General features: G+C 38.6%; 1 protein-coding gene across 3 annotated transcripts in view; it reads right to left on the bottom strand.

Annotated features, from left to right (window-relative positions):
* ADGRB3 (adhesion G protein-coupled receptor B3) overlaps positions 1-24,660 on the bottom strand; it is an 801,091-nt gene that overhangs the window by 369,131 nt on the left and 407,300 nt on the right. For all 3 annotated transcript variants that reach the window (XM_030859191.2, XM_030859192.2, XM_060283891.1), the window contains one exon: positions 23,068-23,176. In XM_030859191.2, the coding sequence (XP_030715051.1) occupies positions 23,068-23,176 (109 nt within the window). The remainder of the gene's footprint in view (positions 1-23,067; positions 23,177-24,660) is intronic.

The raw sequence follows: 24,660 nt of genomic DNA, 5'->3' as shown, positions 1-24,660 counted from the left end.
AAGAATCTGAAAAAGAATATATAAGTATATATATCACTGAATCACTTTGCTGTACACCTGAAACTAACACAACATTGAAATGAACAATACTTCAATTAAAAAAGGACATAATGATGGGCTTCCCTGGTGGTGCAGTGGTTGGGAGTCTGCCTGCTAATGCAGGGGACACGGGTTCGTGCCCCGGTCCGGGAAGATCCCACATGCCGTGGAGTGGCTGGGCCCGTGGGCCATGGCCGCTGAGCCTGTGCGTCCGGAGCCTGTGCTCCACAGCGGGAGAGGCCACAGCAGTGAGAGGCCCGTATACCGCAAAAAAAAAAGAAAAAAAAGACATAATGAGAAAAAATAAGGCATCTGGAAGGAAAATGCTAGAGAGTGAAAGTGTATGGTAAAATGGTGTAGGAAACAGCAGAATGGGCAAATGAGTGCCAGCAGAGGTAGGTGGCAGTTTACAAGAGTGGGGTAAGTGTGGACTCTGGATCTGGGCCCTGGATTCAAATCCTTGGTAGTTTAGGCTAACTATGATGTCCTAGTTTTTTAGGGCCGGTGCCAGTTCACCTCTGATATTTTGTACAATTATGATTAACATCCCCTATCACTCTCAAAAGTCTCATTTTAGAAGATAAATTCCAAGTTCATTTTATACGTTGTGTGACACTGGGCAAATTGCCTAACCTCTCTGTGCCTCAATTTCCTCTTCTGTACCATGGGAATAATAATATTATCTACCTCACTAGGATGCTGGAGGATGAAATAAGTAACTATATGCCAAGATGTGGGAGTTGGGTGCCTAACTAGGACCTGGAGCGTGGGTGGTCCTATGGAAGTGTTGGCTATTCCAGTAGATTTTCTCATAATCACTTCCAAGGGAACTTGGGAACTACCTCATTGTATGTCCATAGTATGATAAAGTATTTGACTTTTACAACAAACATTCTGTTTTGTTTGTCCTTCAGTGACCTTAGGCATGGGATTACATAGTCAAAACTTAATGTTGACTATATTCAGATGATCAAAGGCAGGAATTGCACTTAAAAATAAATAGAGATCATCCTTTAGTACTTTAATGCACCACTAGGGAGTGAATAAGCCTTCCTTTTTACTTATCCCTTCCCTCCCTCTCTCCCCCCTCCCTCCCTTCCTTTTTTTCTGATAGCTTCTGCCAGAGGTAAGAGGGGCCTTCTCTGGTTATTTGGCTACACAAGGTCAGTCAGGTTAAAAATCTATTGGCTGCATCGTGAATGACAAATTCCATACTTCCGTTGCAGCCATGGCCACAGACTGCACAGTGAACTTCAAAAGCACTACTTTTAAGCACTGACCTAAGTGCTTAATGCAGTGACTCACATTCTATAATGAGTGGAGGGAACTCCCAAGGGAGGACACCTAATACTCATAGACCCTTCATTGTCGGGGGCGGATAAAGAAGAAGCTGTTTACGGGATGCTCTAAAAGCAGTCCTTCTCATTGCTCCCTTCTATTGATGTTTCCCATATATTTAAAGTTTGCATCATTTTTCACGTCGATTCAGAGGGCACAACGTACAAACGGGGTCCTGACTCACCAATATTAGAAAACTGGCCAGTTATCAACATGGAATTGCTTATGGAAAACATCACTCGATATTACTAGATGGTCACCTGCACAGTTTCAAAATCCTGTAAGTAAAACTTGGGAGGGAGGAAATGATGCATTGCATCAGTGTGTTAGAAAGCGACTCAACCATACTAGAAAAGAATATGAAAAAGAATGTATGTCTGTGTATAACGGAAACACCTTGCTGTACAGCAGAAATTAACACAACATTGTAAATCAACTCTACCTCAATAAAATAATTAAGAAAAAAAAATAAGGAACTCAGTCCTGCTCTTGAACCCCTATCAAGCACATGGGGGCTGAGCAGAGCCTCTATGTAGTGTGACCCCCCTGGCACTTAGCAGCTTAAGAAGCCATTATTTTCCTATGGCAATGCTGAGTGGCTTGTAAACTACTGAGGGCGTTTGGGAGGGAAGGGAAGCACCGCTGATTTTATTGCACACTTGCCATGGCCTTGGCACTGTCATTACCGGATTCCTTAACTGATTCAGCACGTATTTATCATGTGGTTCCTCTGCGCCAGGTCCTGTTTCTAGCACAGCACTTGGCCAGATGCCTTAAACATGATACCTTATTTAATATTTAAAACAAGCCCAGGGGGTATTGGTGTTGTCAGTATCCTTCCTTTCTTAAATGAGGAAGAGGACACTTAAGTGGTGGCATTGTGATTCAAATCTCAGTTGCCTACTCAGAAGTATAGGATTTTGTACTGTGTGATGCAGTTTGATTAGACCTAACACATAAACAGCAAATTTACTTTGCCTTACTGTAATATTTTTGCACTAAATATAAAAGACCGACATAGTGACTCAGTTAGAGGAAATAAAACTATCTTACTTGCCCAACAGAAAATCAAAACTAGGCACCCCTGAAGAGCAATGGTTATCAAAAGGGAATGCAGATATTATATATACACACACGTTAATTGGTCCATCATGATCTCCAACATCGTTTCCAGGAAACACTCAGACATTCAGAGAGATTTTTAGTTTCTCTCCTCCCCGCTCTATTTCCCCCATTTACTCTGTCTCCTTCCCAAAGGCTGGGATTGGAGTGTTAAGGGTTGTGGGGAAAGAACAGGCTCCCTGAGAGCAGCCTGTAGCCACCACTTCCCAGGAAACAGAGGAGGTGGGAAGTGCATCTGCCAAGGACCAGGGTGCTGAGAGCTGAGAGCATCCATCAGTTCAGCCGCCACCATCCCACCTACAGGGTGTAGCATCCCCACAACCCAGAGCAGCACACAGAGATTTAGTTGAGAAACGTTCTTCCCATTAGGAGTTCACAGATTTGTTTTAAGAGAAAAAGCAGGCTCCCCTGATATTTAAAAGTAGACAAACTTGATGGACAGTCAAGAAAGTAACTATGTGGCAAGTCAAAGATTTTTTTCAACTTGCTAGTTTCCAATGACATATTATACATAGTGAAACTTTAAATATTTCATCATTTTGTGTGTTCCTTTCTGGCATCAAAATAGAAAAACCTGTGAATTATCAGCTTCAGATTCTGTTTATTATCCATTAGCCGGTTTCGAAGCCTGGGAGCCTCTGTAGCACAAGGCCTGTTTCTTATTTCTGCTCCTGGCCTTTTTGCCAGACTTCAGTGCTCTCTATGGAGGATTTCCTCAGCTTCTTCTCAGGTCACTCCTATTCTCCAACATGTAATCCTGCTGACACACATGTTTACATGATTACATGGTACATCCCCAGGCAGACACACCACCCTTGTTCAAGCTGAACTCTCTCAACCAGGGACTGGCAAGCTACAACCTACGGTCCAGATCTGTCCTACCAGCTGTTTGTGGATGGTCTGCAAGCTAAAAGTGGTTTTCACATTTTTAAGTGGTTGAAAAACATCAAAAGAAGAATTGTATTTCTTGGCATGTGAAAATTAAATAAAATTCAAATCTCAGTGTCTACAAATAAAGCTTTATTGGAACACAGACACACAATTCATTCACATGAAGCCTAGGGCTGCTTTTAGGCAACAAGAGCAGAGTTTAACAGTTACAGCAGAGACTGTACGGTCCACAAAGCCTGAAATGTTTACTATCTGGCCCTTTACAGAAAAGGTTTGCCTACCCCTGTTGCAGACATATATCGGAGAATCTATTTTTAAATATTACAATCTTTCTTTAAAGAGAAATATTTTCTAAAATATCTTATTTTCTGCACTTTTTCTGTTAACTATTGCATGTTCTTTCTGAAAGCCTTTTTCTTTCTACGCTATGTAAAATTTAATGCGGGAAATTTAACCTGATTATACCAATTTTCTTTCAGGTTTTAAAAAGGGTATGTCACTTATAAATTTTCATCTTCTCTACACAAGTAGTTCATGATTTCATTCCTCACATAAATACAAAACAAAATGTGATATGCAAATCAATTTTGCATGTATACCTGAATGGTAAAACCAAATCAATAAAGAAAATGCTTTAGGAAGTAAATTCTCCCTCTTCTCCCAACCAGTGAAATGAAGAACAGTATTCCTGTCCTTCCTTCCTAGAGGAAGGACCTTTAGATGATAATAAACCAAGTAAAAACAAATGAGAGAGTTTGTGTATGCAGCATTGTGTGTGTGTGTGTGATGTATTGTTTTGATATCTATGGGTATTCAAATCTTACCAGGGGAGTGAGGCAGGAACCTGCAAGAAGACAAGCACCCATACAGTCAGGAAACGACAACCAAGGTCAACAATCCCAGGGCTTCCCGAGACAGTAATCATCCATCCCCAGAAGAGTACTAGCAATGCCAAGTGCTACGACTTGACAGGAGAACGATCATTGTAGACTCAAGAGTTCTGTCTAGAAATTCATTCATCCAGCAAACTTCTACTGAGCGAGCCCTGAGAGTGTTGCAAGCAGGGTCTTACCACTGAGGACCTAGCAAGTGAGCAAGAGACACAAAGTCTTTGCCCTTAACAAGCTCGCAGTCTAGTGGGGGAATGCACACAGTACGTTAGTGAAGAAAAAATTCAGATGATTCAAGGTTGTGACAGGTGGCATGAAAGAAATAACTGATGAGATGGCGCGTGGTCAGTCGGCCAAGAAAGGCCTCTCTGAAGAGGGAGAATGTGGGCTGTGGTTTGACAGCTGAGTATAAGTTAGGGGAAGAAGAAAGAGCCTGTGCAGACCCAGAGCCTGGAAAAGGGCTGTGATGTTCCAGAAGTATCAGAATAGCAGTTTCTGGGGTATGAGGTGAGGGAACTTACTGTGCCTTAGAAAAAGAGTAACGTTTTTAATAGAGCATGAAGGTTTAGGTAGAGAAGCAGTCAAACAAAGGGCTGGAGGTGACACTTTAGGCTAAGTGATCTGAGATCTGGAGCATGATCAAATTTAGAACTTAGAGATGTAAACTGGTTGTCTTCTAATTAGAAGTAATGTAAACAACGAGGTCCTACTGTAGAGCACAGAGAACTATATTCAGTATCCTGGGATAAACCACAATGGAAAAGAATATGGAAAAAGTTGTATACATATACTGAGTCACGTGTTGGTACAGCAGAAATTAACACAACATTGTAAATCAATTATACGTGAATAAAATAAATTTTTAAAAAAAGAAGTAATAGTTGAAAATGTGGACATGATAAGTTCCCCCCGCAAAGAGAGAATACAATGGACAGATTCATTCATTCAACAAATATCAACTGAGTACCTATAACATGCCAAGTGCAGTTCTGGGCACTGGAAATACACCAGTGAACAAAACAGTTAAAGTCCCTGCCCTCGTGGGACCAGCATGATACCTGGGGAGAGACAGGGGACGAACAAACAGAACTAGATCTAATGTCAGTAACAGTAAATGATCTGCTAGAGAATGATGAGTTGGGTCGGGGACCTTTACTAAATAGTGGAAGCTTCTTTGGTCGGCTGGCCTCCGTGCAAACACCTGCAGAAGAGACATGGTGAGCTGTGCCGACATCAAGAAGATGAAAGAAAAGAGGCTGAGAAGTGTAGTTTAGGAGAGATTCACTTTTAGAGGGTAAAGAGAAATAATCAAGGAAAGACACCAAAAATAAATGGAGAGAGAAAAAGATAAACCACAATAGTAAACTAACTGTGAAACAGAAAGATGTATCTTAATAATGCCAACGTGGCTTTACAAGAAGTCAAAGGCTTTATAAAGATTATGGAAAAGGGCCACTGGTTTAGAAAAAGGAAAACCATACTCTAAACTTAGGGTCTGGCCATGCTCTACGGCAGAGTTGGTAAACTTCCTATAAAGGGCCAAAAAATAAATATTTTCAGCTTCAAGGGCCACCGAGTCTGCTAGGAGGACCTGGAAGCCGCCCCAGACAATTCATAACTGAATGGTCGTGCAAGAACACGTGTATTTAATCATAGAAGAATAATTATCTGATGTGATCAGTATTGTGGTTCTCTAGTTCAACAAACGTTTTTGGGGGCAAAACTCTTGATTTCCCGCCACCAAAGCACTTCTCCTCCATCTTCCTAGAAGGTACCACCAGGTACTCAAGATGTTTGAACCAAAAACGCAAGGGTTGTCCTGGTTTTCCTGCATCTCCTACAACCATCTATCAACACCATGTTTCTTCCCTGTCTCCTTTCCAGATCCCTCTGGAAGCCTCCAGTATCTCTCACCTGAGCTAATTCAAGGGCCGCCTGACTGGCTTCCTTGAGTCTACCCTTGTTCCTTCAAGTTCTCCTCTCAGAAACCAGAGTTAACTTTTAAAAATGTAAATCACACCATGTTGTTCTCTCACTTGAAAGAATTCAGTGGCCCATCAGTGCTTTTAGAGTAAAATCCAGATCCACACGAGGGCCTCCCAGGCTCCGCATGGCTGGCACCTGCCTGTCTGTGGATCACGGCCAAACCGCTGTCCTGCTCGCTGCCCCTGGTCTTTCCTCTCCACCACAAGGCTCTTCCTCTCCAACTAGAATATTCTTTTCTACTCTTATCCTCAAGTGTCTGCTAAACTGTGTTTTCCTTAGCTTGGTCTCTCTGAACCACCCAATCTAAAGAAGTTCAGCTCCCTCATTCCTCTCTATTATATCACCTGTTTGTTTTCTTTATGGCTCTATATTCATAGGTAAATATTATCCAGCTTTATGTTGAGTTATTATCAGCCTCACACACTGGACTACAAGCTCCGAAAGGAAAGGAATTTTACCTATTTACTGATATGTACTAGGGTCCTAACATCTAGTAGGTTTGACACAGCTCCTTGTAACTTTTTGTAATGAATGAGGTTTTCTAAAGGCTCACTAGCAAGCATTGGGGTTTAATGTGATATCTTTGGGCCCTGAAGACAAAGACACTTGGTTTTCCAATTACTTTGTGATCTTTGGCAAGTCATTTATTTGTGTTTTACTTTGACCATCTGTAAAAAGTCAATAGCCTTTCATGAGGATTAAGCCAAAGACAGCTCATTTCTTATACACAGTAGGACATGATATATGCCAATTTCCTTGTATCCTTCCCCCCAACCATTCTCCGCCTTGTATAAAACACTGTTGAAGATCCAAAATTTAAAAAGAAAAAAGTCCTTACATAGAAAGAAATTACAACCTGGTGAGACACCTGTTTCACACAAATATCTTCAGTATGGGCTGAATGAGTATAAGAACTCTTCTGAACTCCAAACCTGCCTACTTCAACTCTTCAATGGTATGTCTCCAGGCATCTCCAGTGTAGCATCTCTGGAGCTTAACTCTTGATTTCCACCCACTCTTTATCAAAATATTCTTTCCCTTAGCAGCCTTTTCCATCTCTAACAGGGTACCTCCACCTACCCTTTTCTCAGGACACTAAACAGTAAGTTATCCTCCACATTCACCTTCCAGAAGCTCATTCATCACTGTGGTCACTGTTTCTCTTCCAAAACATAACTCAAACTTGGCTCCTTATCTCCTCCTTGATGGCCCCCCAAGAGTCCACCAAGACATGGAAGCAATCTAAATATCCATCGACAGAGGAATGGATAAAGAAGATGTGGTACATATATACAATGGAATACTACTCAGCCATAAAAAAGAATGAAACAGTGCCATTTGCAGCAATATGGATTGACCTAGAGATGCTCATATTAGGTGAAGTAAGTCGGACAGACAAATATCATAGGATGTCACTCATACATGGAACCTAAACAACGATACAAATGAACTTATTAACAAAACAGAAACTTATGGTTACCAAAGTGGAAACATGGAGGGGGGGAGGGATAAATCATGAGCTTGGGATGAACACACACACACTACTCTATATAAGATAGCTAACCAACAACAACAAAAAGAATGAATGTTGGGAGGAAAATGAATACAGGAGCTCTATATTTGTGAACATCGTTTCTTTCCCCTCAAGCTCAGAAAACAGTTTTGGTCTTTGGATCATAAAACCAAACAACCCAAAATAATCCCCAAATAACAATTACTCTTCCTCACTACACACATGCATGCACAAACACATAAAAGCACACACTCTAAGACTGAGTGCTCTATTTCACTACAATAAGTTATATGTCATTAAAAAGGGCACACAAACCAACTACAATTTTGCTTTGCCTATGTAGTCTAAATTATACTGCTCAATAATATACTTACTTTGCTGTTAAGAAATTGATATTTTAGAAGTAAACATTACATATTTCTAATCTACTAGGATACTTTTTGAAATATTATGGATTCTTGGAATACATTTTAAAGATGATAGAGGTTATCCTCTTTAGTAAAAACATTATTACATTTTAGAGAAGGCAAAGAAAAAATTGAAGGAGTTAGGGAAAGTTAAAAGAGAATTAATCAGGCAGTGAGTTTGGGGAAAGCAAAAGGAGACTGCCTAGAAAAAAGAAGAGGGCAATCAAGGCTCTCAAATAATGAAGACAAGATTCTTTAAAAGGAGGAAGGTTCATACTTCAAAAAGTAATAAAGTAGCCCAAATGGATATGGAAGTTGACCATTAAAACGTTCTGTAGTGGCAAAGGAAACGTTTCAGTATCTTCGTCCCAACTATATCCCCCTGTATTCCTATTGCACTTTAGACCCTTTTAATAATTTCAGCGTATCAAGCTTTATTTGATATCAGAATATATATTTGGATATATGAACTTTTATCCAATGTAAATCATTCCTGTATGAATCGTTCATTCCCTATGACTATAACATCTTATTTTGTAGTTATCAGCTGCAACTTGAATAAAATTACTGTCCAGTATATAAGGTTATGTGACCTTTACAGCCTGTTATTATTGGGGTTTCAATTCAGTTTAACTTTTATGAAAAAGTATCTTCATTCTTTGATGAAACTTTAAAGGAAAAAACACAACTTGTCTCCTAAGCCCATAGTATGAATTTTAATGGTATCTGAAAGAACTGCATTTCGGTTGATAAATATTTTAGGACATATACACAAGGGCACACTCATTCACACCTGCTTTCTCGTATTCATATGCCACCAACCAAAACAGAAGATAAAATTAAAGAAAACACATTAAACTAACCACATAAGTCATTAGTTACATTTCTAAAGTTAAAGTTCTTCACATGAAAAATTTATGTGGGCAACAAACAGACCTCATTACGTTTCTTCAGACCATGAGCAATAGAAAAATATTCTGGACTGTGCAAAAGACATTATTTAAGGACAAAAGAGAACTAATTCATTTATGAATTCAGGAAGATTTAGCACTAGAGAATTATTTAATGCACCTATAGAGACAGTTGATAAAATTTTGCAGGTGATGGATTACGTGTTAAGGGGCAGAAATTATAAAATTAAAGCTGAAAAAATTCTTCTGTATAAATCATTCAGGAGAGCTAGGATTTGACTAATGACAAATAAATACATGGAAGAGAGGAGCTTCTTTTTTTTTTTTTTTGCGGTACTCGGGCCTCTCACTGTGTGGCCTCTCCCGTTGCGGAGCACATTCTCCGGACGCGCAGGCTCAGCGGCCATGGCTCACGGGCCCAGTCGCTCCACGGCATGTGGGATCTTCCCGGACCAGGGCACGAACCCGTGTCCCCTTCATCGGCAGGTGGACTGTCAACCACTGCGCCACCAGGGAAGCCCGAGAGGAGCTTCTTAAGATAGCAAAGTGCAAGTACCAATGAAATGTTTTTGGGCCATTTGTGTCATTACACTACAGAAGACAACTGCATAACAAACTATTTCCAAACAGACAGGCATGGCACCAGTGGTTTCCCATTTAGTTACAGTAACTACCTAGAAGTCTGGGATCCTGGCTGCTTTGTTAAATAAACAATAAGTGTACTATTGAGATTAAAAATAACAACAACAACCAAACGCTTAGGGTCTTAAGTTTAGGTAGCAACTTTGCAAGCTCTCTGGAGGAGCAGACTGTACATATGGGGATGGAGTGACCTGACCAAAGTCACATACCCTATCAGTAGCAGAGCCCATATCTGGCCCTACATTTGTCCACTACCAATTACTGAGGGCCTATTACATGCCAGATGATGTGTATATCTTTAATCTTTATAATAATTCTTCAGGAAAGATATCACTACCTCTACTTTAGAAAGGAGCACACTGAGGGATTTAGAGACGAAATAACCTGCAGAAGGCCAGTTAGTTGTGATATAGCCAAGGCTTGCAGCCAGTCGGGCTCGAAAGCCAGTGTGCTTTCTTGGATACAGAACAGCATCCCTGCTACCACTGTGTTAAAAAGCATCAGTCTTTAACTTTAATCTGGGGGTCAGAGTTTTCTGTCCAATTCAGATGAGAACCTCTTTTTTTTTTTTTTTTTGGAATTCAGTGAAGGAAGCAATGGAGAAGAAGAACAATTTAGCACAGAATTCTTGATCTAACTAAATAAAATAAGACATTTGAAAAGGTGAAACCATAAAAAGAAAAAAATGAAAAAATGTTAAAAGGGAATTAGTACTTCTTTTCTTTTCACTGGTTATTGTTGTAGAAGCAAACTGCTATTGCCATAGAGATAAACAATCATTGTCATAGAGACAGTTAAAATGGGACCGTATTTCATATTCACACAAACTTATGGCAACATCCTTCTAATACAGTCGAACAGCAAAATCAGAAAGATGGCCTCCTGTGTGACAATTTTAGTGATTCCAAATCCTTATGACATAAACCAATAGAGACCAGACATGTTATTTTATAACATTCAAATGTTGTGTTTAGTTGGCTTTAGGTTTTATGTTTCTATTCTAGCCTATAAGTGTGAGTCTATTAGATTCCGAAGGAACTGATTCAAAGAGAAGAATGAAGTCAGACTGGGAAGACCTATCCTTCCAGCATCTTTTAGAGGCAGCATCTGCAGCGAACTAGGAAGCCATCCACTTTCCAACATGGCCCTGTGCTAATCCCACCCCTGAAAGCCTTTCCCTGATTGGAACCCTCCTCCTGATACCCAGCTGATGGACGGAGGCAAAGCATGGATTCCTTTAGGCAAAGCTCTTCACAGCTTCCTGAGGGCACAAGTCACAGTAACTTCTCTGCAGAAACTCATGTTCTCTACAGAGAATAGTTAAAACTCAAATCCAAAACCTTTGTGGTTAGGTCTAGGTGTCAACGCATGTGAAACCCAGGAATTCTGTCTGCATTCTCACCAGAAATCCTAATTTTTGAAATCGTGGTTTTCTATCTCAGGACAGCTTCCACAATTCTTGTCCCATACACCAAGATGTAGCCCTAAGACATACCTCTTCACCGTCTCTGTAACACACATTTCATCCTTTTGGCTTTAAACTCTTCTTCCTTAGATACGCACAGCTGTGCTAGAAGCCAGCTTGTCCTCTGCTTTTCCTGTTCCTGCTTCTACACTGCTGAGCACCACTGTGACAGTGTATGTTGTACATTTCCTACTGAGGTTTGTGTGACCTCATTAGGTTTCTTCAGACCATGAGCATTTTCCCTGTAAATATAAAATCCAACAGAAATGATGGGCCTAGGCCAAAGATTTGGTCTTTACCTAGGCATTCTCCCCCAGATAGTTACTGAAGGGATGGAGAACGAATGAATGACAAATATGTTCACAAAATTTTCACTGGTCAAGATATGTTATAAAAGATTCAGAAAAAAGCATCATTCAGGCATCGAAAGGTTAAGCCTCATTTTACTTTGATGTAGAAATACAGAATACATGAGTAAGATTTCCCTAGAGTCATATCAAAAGCTACAGTGAAGTTCTTTATGTGACAGAAGTAGGTTAGCGTGTGGTTGGCTGAGCAAGATAATGAAACAAATCTTTAACTTTCAATTACTAAGATGCAAAAGGATAAAAATGCATCCACTCTGGGGCTTCCCTGGTGGCGCAGTGGTTGAGAGTCCGCCTGCGGATGCAGGGGACACGGGTTCGTGCCCCGGTCCGGGAAGATCCCACATGCCGCAGAGTGGCTGGGCCCATGAGCCATGGCCACTGAGCCTGCGCGTCCAGAGCCCATGCTCTGCAACGGGAGAGGCCACAACAGTGAGAGGCCCGCGTACCACAAAAAAAAAAAAAAAAAAAATTCATCCATTCTGAATGGAAAGCACTGATGAGAACACATTGCGTGGGTGCCCTTAACGCTCTGGCAGCAAGGTTGTATCATGAGTATTTGTGAAAGCATTAATTTGGGAAACACTGCATAATACAAAGGATGCTTTACCAAAGCTTTTCTTGGAAAGCCTGAGGAATAAAAGTAGAAACAAACAAATAAAAACATTTTCCTATGCCTTGTACTCAAATGGCACTTCTGAAAAGGGTTTCTTAGAATAACAGTCACTGTCTGATACTAAGTAATTTTCATTAAATGGATACTCAGATGATGCACACATAAGGTACTATAAGAAAGGAGGCATGCCAAAGTAGCAACATGTAGGCTCTCTATTCTTTCTTTTTTAATATATATTCCTTTTCATATTCTTTTTGGGCAGGGGAGGGATGGATTGGGAGTTTGGGATTAGCAGATGTAAACTAGAATATAGAGAATGGATAAATAACAAGGTCCTACTGTAGAGCACAGGGAACTATATTCAACATCCTGTAATAACCCATAATGGAAAAGACTCTATTCTTTCTTAACAGTAAATTAAACCAGGGTAAAGAAGTAAAAACTATTCAAGATCCAGAGACCATGTGAGAGATTCACAGCAGAGCAGTAGTTAGGATTAGAGCTAGCAGAGTACAGGGACACTAGAGGGAAAGTTTAGGGCATCTAAGTTACTCAAATGAGAATGAACAGCTATTAACAATGTTTTCTAGTTCAATTTTTTTCAGGGACAAGAAGTACTATTTAATAATGACTCCATGAATAATTGTGTCCTTGAGCATGGCTGTATAAAGCAGATTAGATAGATAAACCTGGAACTATGTAACTATGTAACAATTATGTAACTATGTAACCATTATTATATGTAACTATTATGTAACTATTTTCACCCCAGTTACCTTCTAAAAGAACACAGACCTACTGTTAATTTGAAGCGCTATCCCATGATGAGAGTTTTCTATGTTGAGGTCCAGGGTTGTAATTACGTAAGTATTACTAGTAGAAATAACATTTTTTAAATTGGAGAGATAAAGGTTTGCAAAGACCTTTGCAAAGATCTTTGCAACTCGGATAATAAACTTTTATTTGTTATTTATTTTCCAAAAAAACTTAAAAAAAATACAATATAGTTTAAGTAAGATGAAACTGACAAGTTTATGGCTGGACTTAGTTGATCCATAAGTGTTCTTCTATTCTTGAGGTCCCAGGACTTTATAAATAGAAGAAAAAATACAAAAATGGTAGGAAAGGTAGAATTTATTTCATGTGTTAACTGGCAGCTCAATCTGTCAGCTTTAAAAAAGTCATTTGTTTTTTGTTTTTTTGTGTGTGTTTTTGTTTTTGTTTTTTTAAAGAAGATGTTGGGGGTAGGAGTTTATTAATTAATTTATTTATTTTTGCTGTGTTGGGTTTTTTTTCGTTTCTGTGCAAGGGCTTTCTCTCTAGGTGTGACAAGCTGGGGCCACTCTTCATTGTGATGCGTGGGCCTCTCACTATTGCGGCCTCTCTTGTTGCAGAGCACAGGCTCCAGACGCGCAGGCTCAGTGGCCATGGCTCACGGGCCTAGTTGCTCCATGGCATGTGGGATCCTCACAGACCAGGGCTCGAACCCATGTCCCCTGCATTAGCAGGCAGATTCTCAACCACTGCACCACCAAGGAAGCCCTAAAAAAGTCATTTTAATGAACAATTTCATTCTAGCTTTTGAGCAAGGATTCAGAGAGTGTAATGATGACAGAATGCGCATGGCTCCAGAGGATAGAATTGCTTAAACTGCAAGAGCAAGTATTTGTGTTGGACTCAGGAACAAGACTATATAAAAAAGAAACAGCATGGTGACTATAATCAACAATCGTCTATTATATATTTGAAAGTTGCTAAGAGAGAAGATCTTAAAAATTCTCTCCCAAGAAAAAAATTGTACCTATGTGTGCTGATGAATGTTAACTAAAGTGATTATGTTAGTCACTTCACAATATATACATATATCGAATCAGTATGTTGATTACCTAAAACGGATACAATGTTATATGTCAATTATATCTCGATGAAAATACTTTAAGGAAAAAATAAACCAAAGAGATTGCTTAGGATCCTAAATTTTAGACATTTAAATGGCCACCAAAGGAGGTTTATGACATTTGCTTATAGTATAGAGGTTTGGAAATTAACCTGTCTTGTTGTTGTAGTTGGGTTCTTGGAGATGTAGTGGAAACATTTCCTTGTCAATCTTTTTCTTGCACACCCTATTTCTAGCCATCAGTAAACTCGGTCAGACATACCATTAAAATACCTCCAGCATCTGGCCTCTTCCCACTATTTCCCCTGGCATCTGGTCCAAACCACAGAGCTCTCTCTCCTGGCCTATTGCCATAATTTCCCTCCGGTCACCCTGTATGCACTCATACCCCCGACAGTCCGTAGTCAGAATGGTCCTTTCAGGACATATACCAGATCCGGTTGCTTTTCTGCTCAAATCCTTGAGTGGTTTTGCATCTCGTTCAGAGACCTACAGTCAAACGCCCTCCAAAGTCTGGTCCTCACTCCCCTTCCACCTCTCACAGCCCCTCTGTCAGCCACTCCACCATCAGCGGCCTCCTCCAGGCCTCTACAATGCCAAGCACGTGGACACATCCTGGACTTTGTGCTGGTTCCTTCTGCTGGAGATGGTCTGTCCCCACATGTCACTGTGCCCCATGCTCTCAAGGCACCCAGGTATATACTCAACTAGCACTTATTCCCGACCATCCCCCCCCTCCTCTGTCCCCTCTGCGTCACCCTTCTTGATGACTTGTCTTCGCATCACTTAGAACCATTGGGCATATCAGAGGGTGCTTGACTGACCTCTGTCCCTGCCGCAAAGCACAAGTTCCATGAGAGCAAGAGCTTCATTCGATTTGTTCACTGAGAAATGCCCAGAACCTAAAACAGAACCTGGCACCCTCTTAAAGCCAGTTAAATCCATGCATTATTCCCAAACTGTTACGCCGGCATTAGGGAGCATCTAAATGGGGTTCTCATCATATCCCCGTAAGGAGTATGTCTTTCCTACCACTAAAGGAGTCTGGTATGGCCCTTTCTCAACAGCCTCCTCAGAGCACTTCACCCCAACCATTTGGAATAACTGTATCATAGGAAATGCAATGAGATAATTCCTATTAAATGAGAAATCATCAAAGAACTCAATGTTGCATATTATTCCAAGCCATAGTTTTAAAATGCTGCTTGAACTATTTATTTTCTCAATGGAACCAGTATGTTAGTATCATTTAAAAAAAAAAACAAAAACAGGTATTTTTAGTTTGTTCTTTCTGACCTACAGAAATACCATTTGCTTCACAAGTCTAGCAAGAAAAAGTGTAGTAAGCCAGGCAGAGGATGTAGAATCTGACACTTCCAGACTCAAGTCTAGCTGACTGAACCAACATCAGGTGCTACAGATAAACAACAACAGCAAAAAGATGTTAAATTGTGTATTTTTCAGGCTCGGTGTCAACTCACTACAGGCATCTTTTTTCCAAAGCAAGGAAGTTAAACAAGTGATGGAGGTGTATGACCCACAAAATGAAGCAGTGATGGAAAGGAAAATAGACCTAGAAAGAGAAGCCACTTTATTTTTGTAATTACATCATCAGATTGAAGACGGGTTTCTCAATTGAAGAACAAGATATTCTCTAAAGGAATGATTAAATTTACCAGTGAGTGTAAGAAATAACACAGGTTTGATGTTGATGAGCCAGCATTGTGGAGAGAAAGATGTCAAAATTGCATCATGTCATTCTTAAGATTGAATTTGGACTCGATTTCAGAAAACACCAAGTATGAATGTTCATTCTGAAAAGCCCAGCATTTCATATTTCTAAACCAAGAAGAGACAGTGATATTTAGCTTGGAAGAGAAAAATGTCTTAACATTAATGTTTTCAAGGCACTGGCCTTATTGGATTACTAGAGAAAAACTGGAACTATACTTTCCAGAATATTCTATCTCTAAGGGTGTACATAGGGGTGACTTCTGAAATTCCTTACAGCCAGTAACTTTAATATTCTGTATCTTGAGACTTTCTTAGCCTAACAATATTCCTTTTTTATCTGATACTGTCAACTTTGAAGAGTTCCTAAGGAACTGTTGTGAGATAGTGTTAAGTGGATGCAGCAACATTGATCTGTGCAAACTAAATCCTTAGAGATAATTGTGTTAAAATGTTACAGGTAAATCCATTGAAACCACCTAAAGAGCTTGGAAATTTAGATCTTGTTCATTGTGTCTGTGCTTTTCCTGGAGAACTCTTATGTTTTACCACCAGCAATCACATAAGATTTTTCTTAACTCCACTACTCTGAACTTTATTAGCAATTGATATTAACTACAGTATTGTTCTGATATGTTCTCTCTCTCCTATTAATTACATGCCACTGATTTCCTACTGCCCTGTTCCGGAACCCCTTATACCTACTACCTCTGACTATTCTTATTCTGATATCTGTAACAATTCTTTGTTGTTGTTGTCTTCTTTCCCCTCAACATTGATTTCTATTCTATAACTTACATGACCTCTTCTTAGTATAATGTGTAAATTTTATCTGCAAACAAAATATATTTCTTAACTTGGTTTATGACTATACGTACTTTTTCAGGTAATAATATATCCTAGAGATCTCTCCATAGTCATATACAGAGATATTTTTATTGAGATATAATTGACATATAACATTAGTTTCAGATGCACAACATAATGATTCAATATTTTTATATATAGTGAAACGATGACTACAAGAAGTCTAGTTAACATCCATCACCACACATAGTCAGGATTTTTTTCTTTTTAAATATAGGCATCATCTTCCATCTTACCCCTCTTATTACTGTCCTGATCATTGAAAATGCTTTTCTGGCTTCAACCATCACTTTTATGCAGTTGACTACCAAGGGTATATCATAAATTTGACTTCTCTACCAAAACCCAAGACCACATTTTATTTTTCCAGTTGAGGGGTACATTTGCATTTAAACATTAATATGTGAAAGACACTCTCAAATGTTCGTTGAATCAATATAATACCAATTCCTCCCTTCTCTCTGACACCGCATTCAGTTACGGAATGCCATCATTTCGACCCTCAGAGTCTCAAACTGATATAACTACATTTTGGTTTCTATTCTTACTACTGCTAACTCAAGTCTTCATTATCTCCTGCAAGGATTATTATAAAAAGCCTTCTGGTCTCTGTGTTTAAAATATGTTTCAATCTCAACAAATTTTATTTCTGCTGTGACCTGTGTCTTTCCAAGGCACAGATCTCACCCATTGATGAAGCCTCAGGAGTTCCCTACTGTCTTCGGAATCGGGAAGCATGTGACACCATGTCTCAGCATGCCTCTCCAAGTTTATTTCATTTCCTTTACCTCCATACATAGGTGTCTTTATCAAAATAGACCACGTATCCCCTAAGCACTATCTCAGCTTGGACAACTCTATACTGTTTTTGCTAAAAGAATGTTCTGGAATGTCACCATCTCCTTGTCACTCACTGTGCCTCAGGTTGGACTGTCAACAATCCAGCCATCCTTCAACATCTACACTAAATGATTCCTTCTTGAAGAACATTTTCTAGTTCCTTACATGGAACAACATCTCTCGGAATGAATCTCTGTGACATTTGGTTTCCATGACACACACCAGAGTGCACTTGGTATGTTATTCATCTATGTAATTCTTTTATGCCCACAACTGGACTGCAAACTCTTTGTAGACGAGAAGCTTATTCATTTAATGACCTGAATCACTAAGGAAAGCCTTTTCTTATAGTAAGAGACAAATTCTTTTTGTTTTTAATTGAACACAGTCAGTGGGCTGCAACATACATCACATGACAGATCCTCCTTGAATTCAGTTTGGTGAACACAATTCAGGTTTTAAGTCCAAAACTAAAACACTTAATTTCTAAAGAATAGGCTATTCTTACCAACAAATAAGGCAAACACAATACGCTACTTGAAGTGATTATGGAAAATAGACGACTAAAATCATAATAAAAAACTATAAAACACGCTGCCACAACTTTAGACAAACGCTCTAGAGCAGCTGTCATCCATGCACTTGTCCTATAACTCTGATTAGGTGAGGTCACATACATCCTGTTCTGTCTTGGGAACTGCAAACAGCTGGGCCTCAAACAATGTGCTTGTCTCCCCTTCAGTGCATACTCTGCCTTGTTTTACGTTACTGCCTCCAAAAATTCTAAATATCTCTGAGTCATGAGTAATTTCTATCCCTTAATTCTATTTTATAATATAATACATACACAAATGTTAAGAGAATGGACAGTTTCAAGAGACAGTGGGGGTTTAATTTGGCAATTGGGAGTTTCCAGAAGGCTTTTCTGAGGGGAATTTCAGGAAAGTGATGGGAGAAGAATGGGGCTGAAAAGAACCGAAGAGGAAATGTTTGGAGAGAAAGCGTAGAAAGTCAGTTTAAACACTCTTCAAGAAATATTCTTGTTGAAGAAAAATAACTTGAACGCACACTAAATAATATTAAGATATAGTCCCCCGACCTAATCGATAATAAATATTTTTAAAATATATTGAAAAATTCACATTTTTCACTGAAGAAGATCACTTGCCTGTACAGCATATTTAGAACATGTAGAATACAACTCTAGGATAAACTGAGGCATATTGAAAATTTAAATCTCTCTGTAGCACATCAGTTTTTCATATTCATTCATTTACTGAGTAATTATATAAGCTATTTAGTAGTGTTTACTAAGTGCTCACTAAATTTTATTCATTATAATTTATCATGTGTCTATTTTGAATGTCATATTCATATGTGATATGAAAAATATTCAATTACTTTATAAATGCATTGGCTTGTTTAACATCTTTGTTCATAGAATACTTTTTTCCAAGGCTTGTGTTGATAAATTTTTGAGGTCATAAGTCGTTTGAGAAATTGATCAAAGCTATGGACCTGTTCCCTCCCACAATGAACATGCTCACCTTTATACCAACATGCTCATAGTTAGCATATAAGAGCATTTCAGTTATCAAAAGCTGATACAGGTAGGGACACTTTTCAGATAAAAGAAGCTTCAAAACTTTTCATTTGAATTATTTTGGAAGAAAATCTTTCCAAGACATGTCACTCATTTTCCATCTTAATCAGATTATAGAAACTTTTATCTTGATGAAGAGTGCTGTTCCCACCATATGGGCTCCACTCTGCCAGATTATTTCAGAACTTCTTTTTCTTTATTGTTTCAGATATTCTATCTGCTATGTATGTGATTGTAACAGCACCATCTCTGCTCCCAACCCTTTCCGTCAAAACCAGGAACCAGAAAACAGAAAACCCAAAACTATTTAAAGTTGAAATAAAATAAGCTATCTGCAAGGTTCTGAGACTCTCTTATTAAATTGTATGGTCTTTCTTTTATTTGTGGTTATTCAACTCTGTCTCTTTCTTCAAGAGCTTATCTATATTCCAGAAAAGTGAGGTGCTGTGCATACAGGCTTTATAAAAAAAAAATTTGTAGTCTCTATAAGACATGATGATCTTTTGAAGTTCTATAAGGAGTCTTTTTAAATTTAATTTTATTTATTTTTTTATACAGCAGGTTCTTATTAGTTATCTATTTTATACATATTAGTGTATACATGTCAATCCCAATCTCCCAATTCATCACATCACCACCCACCCCCTTCGTTAAGGAGTCTTATTCCAACCCACTGAAAAAAAAAATGGGCATAAGCAATAAACAAACTTTCTTAGTTACCTAGTCTCTATTTATCACTAACATGCTGTGTGTATGTGTGTCTGCGAGCCTGCAAGCATGTGTGTGTGTGTGTGTGTGTGTGTGTAAGTTTGATGTTGGATAATTAATATTTGGACTTAGGACATAAAACAAATGCCAACTCACACAGTTTACAAGTTGTCACCGCAAATTATTCTCTCTGTGTGTCCTTGTCCAAAAACATTGGACATATCTGACACAACACTATAGTCATGCTTTACATATACTAGTATCAAATTGGATACCATGAAGAATGTGAATAATAAGTGATTATTATTTATATTACCCAATTTGATATGAGTGGATTGTGATGGTTAATTTTATGCGTCAACTTGACTGGGAGGGGAATGCCCAGATGGCTGGTTAAACCACATTTCTGGGTGTGTCTGTGGAGGTATTTCTGGAAGAGACTAGCATTTGAATCAGTAGATTGAGTAAAGCTCTCCCTCACCAATGCAGGTGGGCATTGTCCCATCCATTGAGGGCCTGAATAGAACAAGACGTCAGAGGAAGGGTGAATATGCCCTCAGCTTATCCTGGACATCCATCTTCTCCTGCCCTTGGACATCAGCGCTCCTGATTCTTAGGTCTTTGAATTCAAAGTGGGGCTTAACACCATTGGCTTTCCTGGCTCTCAAGCCTTCGGGTTTGGACTAGAATGACACCATCAGCTTTCTGGGCCTCCAGCTTGCACAGAACGGATCTTGGAACTTCTCAGCTGCTGAAATTGCATGAACCAAACTCCCAAAATAAACCTATTTCTATGTACCTACAGATATCCTATTGGTTCTGCTTCTCTGGAGAACTCTGACTAATATATGAATATACTTTGGAAAATTCTTAAATATTATTGAGAATAACCTTCTTCTGGTCATCAAACAACAGTAAGTCAGTCCCTGGACCAGTATTTGGAAAAACCAAAATAAATAAAATCTCTTTTGGGTAGTGTAATAATGCTTGGGATACTTATTCACAGAATATAACCTTTTCTTATGTGGATAATCAGTGAAGCAATCAGCGGGCCAAACAATCACACTGTCCTTACACAAGACTGAAGACAATATAGAACAATATTGGTTTTATTTGCAGCATTAAATTGCTTTGTCACTATGCTTAATATACTTCTTAAAGTTTAGTGATGATAAAGGAAGTAGGCAAACCTAGGCGAAGCATAATTTTAACACAAATTTTTCAAAAATACAAGTTTGGTAAGTCAAAAGAAAGGTAAAGAGGAATAAAGATTTGCAATTTATTGATATTTATGGAATTTTTGTCGTAAGTAATACTAGTAATATAGGGCATTTGGTATGCTGTTATTCAAACAGCCTACTTTAAGTTCACATTTAAGTTACTAGACTCTAAGATTGTTTTTGGTTTTTAAAGTTTTTTCCAAACACATTCTGAAGACGTGCCATGTTTCGATCTGATAATACTTTTAATTAGCCATGCGTTTTAGAATTAGGTGCTAAGGTTAACAAAAATCAAGAAAACAATAGCTCTTTGCTTTTTCCCCCTCTGTTTTTCTTGTAAATTACTATTGTCCAAACTGGCATAGCAGCCTTCCTGGTTCCTTCCTCCCCCCAAAAAATCATAGGCCTTTAGAAGAGTGGTTCCATCTTGAATGACCAGCGTCCCCAGAATCTCTCTAGGGTTTTCCTTCCACGTTCCCCAAACTCATAACCCAACATGTTACCCCCTTTTTCCACAGATTTTACCTTTCCTCTCTTTGCCCAGACACTTTTGGAATGGACATTTAATTTGGATTTTCTCTGATTTCTGAATTCATCCTTCAATAAATATACTATTTTCAGTCACTTTTTCTTCTCCTTGCCCATAGCAAGGACAGCTCCCTTCATTCGTGAACCAGCACAAGCTGCTGGACATCTACTCTCGGCAAAAGTCTGGGCCCTCCACCACCTCTGGAAAGTGGATTAAGGCATAACTCTAACTCGTAAGGCCTCAAGCTGCATGAAGATGGCATGTGGGCATGGAACCGTCTGCAGACCTTTGAGGTCTCCATTACACAGGTTCTCTTCAACTGAAGAATATTACCAGTAGTTAGCTATTACCAGTTACAAGTTGAGGTCACCCTGGCAGAATATATCTCAGAGTCAAATGAGTCACTATAGGAGTAAAGGACCTTCCGAAGAAATCAAATATAAGATGAACCACCAAAGCTGTAATCATAAAAATGTTATGTTCTATACCGTGTGAACTCCCCTAGTTAATCCCTCCTCAAAGTTAGGTCTCTTCCTGATCTAGAAACTAAAACTTAAACATCCTTTGAATAAGAATGTGAGGTAAGATATTGATTTAAACACATCTTTATCTCCAGTTAGTAGTCTTTATGTGAAGATTGCTAAAACATGACAATGAAAGAAAATCTGAGTCATAGTAACATCACAAGAGGAAGCTGTAAAGAAATAAAACTATAAACATGTATCAACTCAATGCATATACTATTTAGGAAGAATAGTTCTTTGTTCTTGCAGTATTTTTAACTACAGAAAGAAATGTGCCGTTTGGTTAACATAATTGCTGTTGGCTGAATGCACAATAATTGTAGCACTGTAAGAGGCCGTGTGTAATTCCTCCCTATAAGAGACAATGTTATAGACAGCTAAAGGAAGAAAGATGTTTTCACTTTACGTGTGCTACCATTACAGAATCCACTACAGAGACCCGAGAGACGCACTGTGTCCTGGAAGTTACTCATGAAAACTTCGGCAGCAACAGCATTGTGGCAATGACCCCTAAAGGTCTCTGAAGTGTCCCACCCTTATGGAGATTCAGCACTTCTTTGGGACCCCTAACAAGAAAGTGACTCGGCATCTTCATGAACAGTGTTTGCGAGACCACGAAGGCTTATTTTTTATATAATCACATAGTATATACTATATATTTTCAACATGAGATTGGATAGCAATAAACATTTGCTATATACGTGTACAGATAAATACAAGTAGGCTTAAATGAATGTATACAAATACACTCAGATGCATGCGAATGTGTGTGTGTAGGTGTGTGTCTATAGTGCATATGTGGTTGGCCCATTGAAAAATCAGACACCAAATACCCACAATACATTACTCATGTAGACTCAAAGATATGAACAATGGGTACCACACTTAGAAACGTATGACTCAGATACTTGCAAAGTTTTTTAAAAATTCAGTCAGATTTTGGGAAAACATCCTATTTCTTACCTACATTTCCAGTCATTAAGTATGAATTCTGAAAGTCCATCATCCCCATTCCAACAATGTGTATAAAATCTTCAATCACCTGCATTAACTCTATTGAGCCCGGATAAATCTACAAAAATAAGCAAAGGTTAGATGGAATTTAAAAAATCTATATAATAGAATATATAACTGGAATTTTAAAAAGACACAATGAGATCATAAATGAGCTCTGATTTATTTGAAGACATTTCTCCAACTAACAGCAGCTGTATTTTTTTTTTTACTTTTTAAAATTATTTTTAATCATTTTATTTTATTTTTAAATTTTTATTTATTAATTTATTTTTTAACCCATCTAACAGTTGTATATTTTTTGAACTAACAGTTGAGAATGACATCAAATGTCAGCCAGCAAGAACTCTGGAGGTGATATGATGCCGTGATTAATCCTTCATAAATCCAAGAAAACTCAAAATATCTAACAGATTGTACACTTAGAAGTAGCATGTCTTTACTTTTGATGGGTTCCTTTCCTCACTTAAATATAACATAGAACAAACACTGAAATTTGGGGGCTTTTTACATTTTTTTTTACTTAGCATCTGTACAATGAACACTGGGGAAAAATAATTATTATTGCCATCATGAATATTTACAGACTATTAAGTTCACTGTAAAATAACTATCTTGGGAGAGACATTTATTTCTAATCATTGTAATAGCTGCTGTATGAATAATAGTGTTGGCAATACTTGCAGGATCATAAAACAGCTCTAGTATAGGTGTTTCACATGTACGTATGTAAGACACACCCAACATCATCCGCCTCATACACTGCAAACAGATGAGTGTTTGCTTAAAGATGACCTGATTCTGGCAATAGCTCACAGTGAGTGGAATGTGAGGTCCATTTGAAAAGACAAATGAATTTTAGCATGTGTAACCCATCATGCTGACAAAGTCAGCCTGCATTATATAACCAGATTAAAGCAGAAAGTCTTTTGAAGTTACGTTCATTGCTTTTAGCCATTCAGCATCACTGCAGCTTCAAGCCATGAAAAATTTAAGTGCATTAGAGAATTTTAAATGGCTTTGTATTTGCAAAGGCTTGTGCAGAAGGGGGAGAGAGACTCTGATTAGCAGAAAGACATGTCGGGCAGGGTGGCCAGCAGGCACAGTGCGTATATTTTACAGGAGCTTGCGGCCGCACCCACCCAAAAATCAGACACCTCGAATGCATTGTATACTTACTCACATATGGTTGAAGACATGAACAATGGTTATTACAGTTAGAAACGTATGGCATAGATAGTTGTAATTTATTTTTTAATTTCAGGAAGATTTGGGGACAAATGCTATTGCTTACCTATTCCATTCCCGAAATGTGTGTGAAATTTCCTCCCCATTCCAAAAATGTGTGTGAAATTTCCATCAGCTCCAAACTTCCTGCTGCTACTGTATTTTTTCTTCTATTTTTGTGTAGGTGTGTGTGTCTATGAGTATGTGTAGTGTGTGGGTAAATACAAATTAAAAAGAAGAGGCTTAATCCTCCCAGTTGAAAATAGAGAAGAGACTCCCTCCCTAACCCCTTGCCCCCCTCCCTTAAGAGCATTT

This window comes from Globicephala melas, chromosome 14 (genome assembly GCF_963455315.2).
Source record: "Globicephala melas chromosome 14, mGloMel1.2, whole genome shotgun sequence".
In the NCBI taxonomy this organism is placed as follows: Eukaryota; Metazoa; Chordata; class Mammalia; order Artiodactyla; family Delphinidae; genus Globicephala; species Globicephala melas.
The sequence above is the reverse complement of the archived record's forward strand: the minus strand, read 5'-3'. Positions and strand labels throughout refer to the sequence as shown.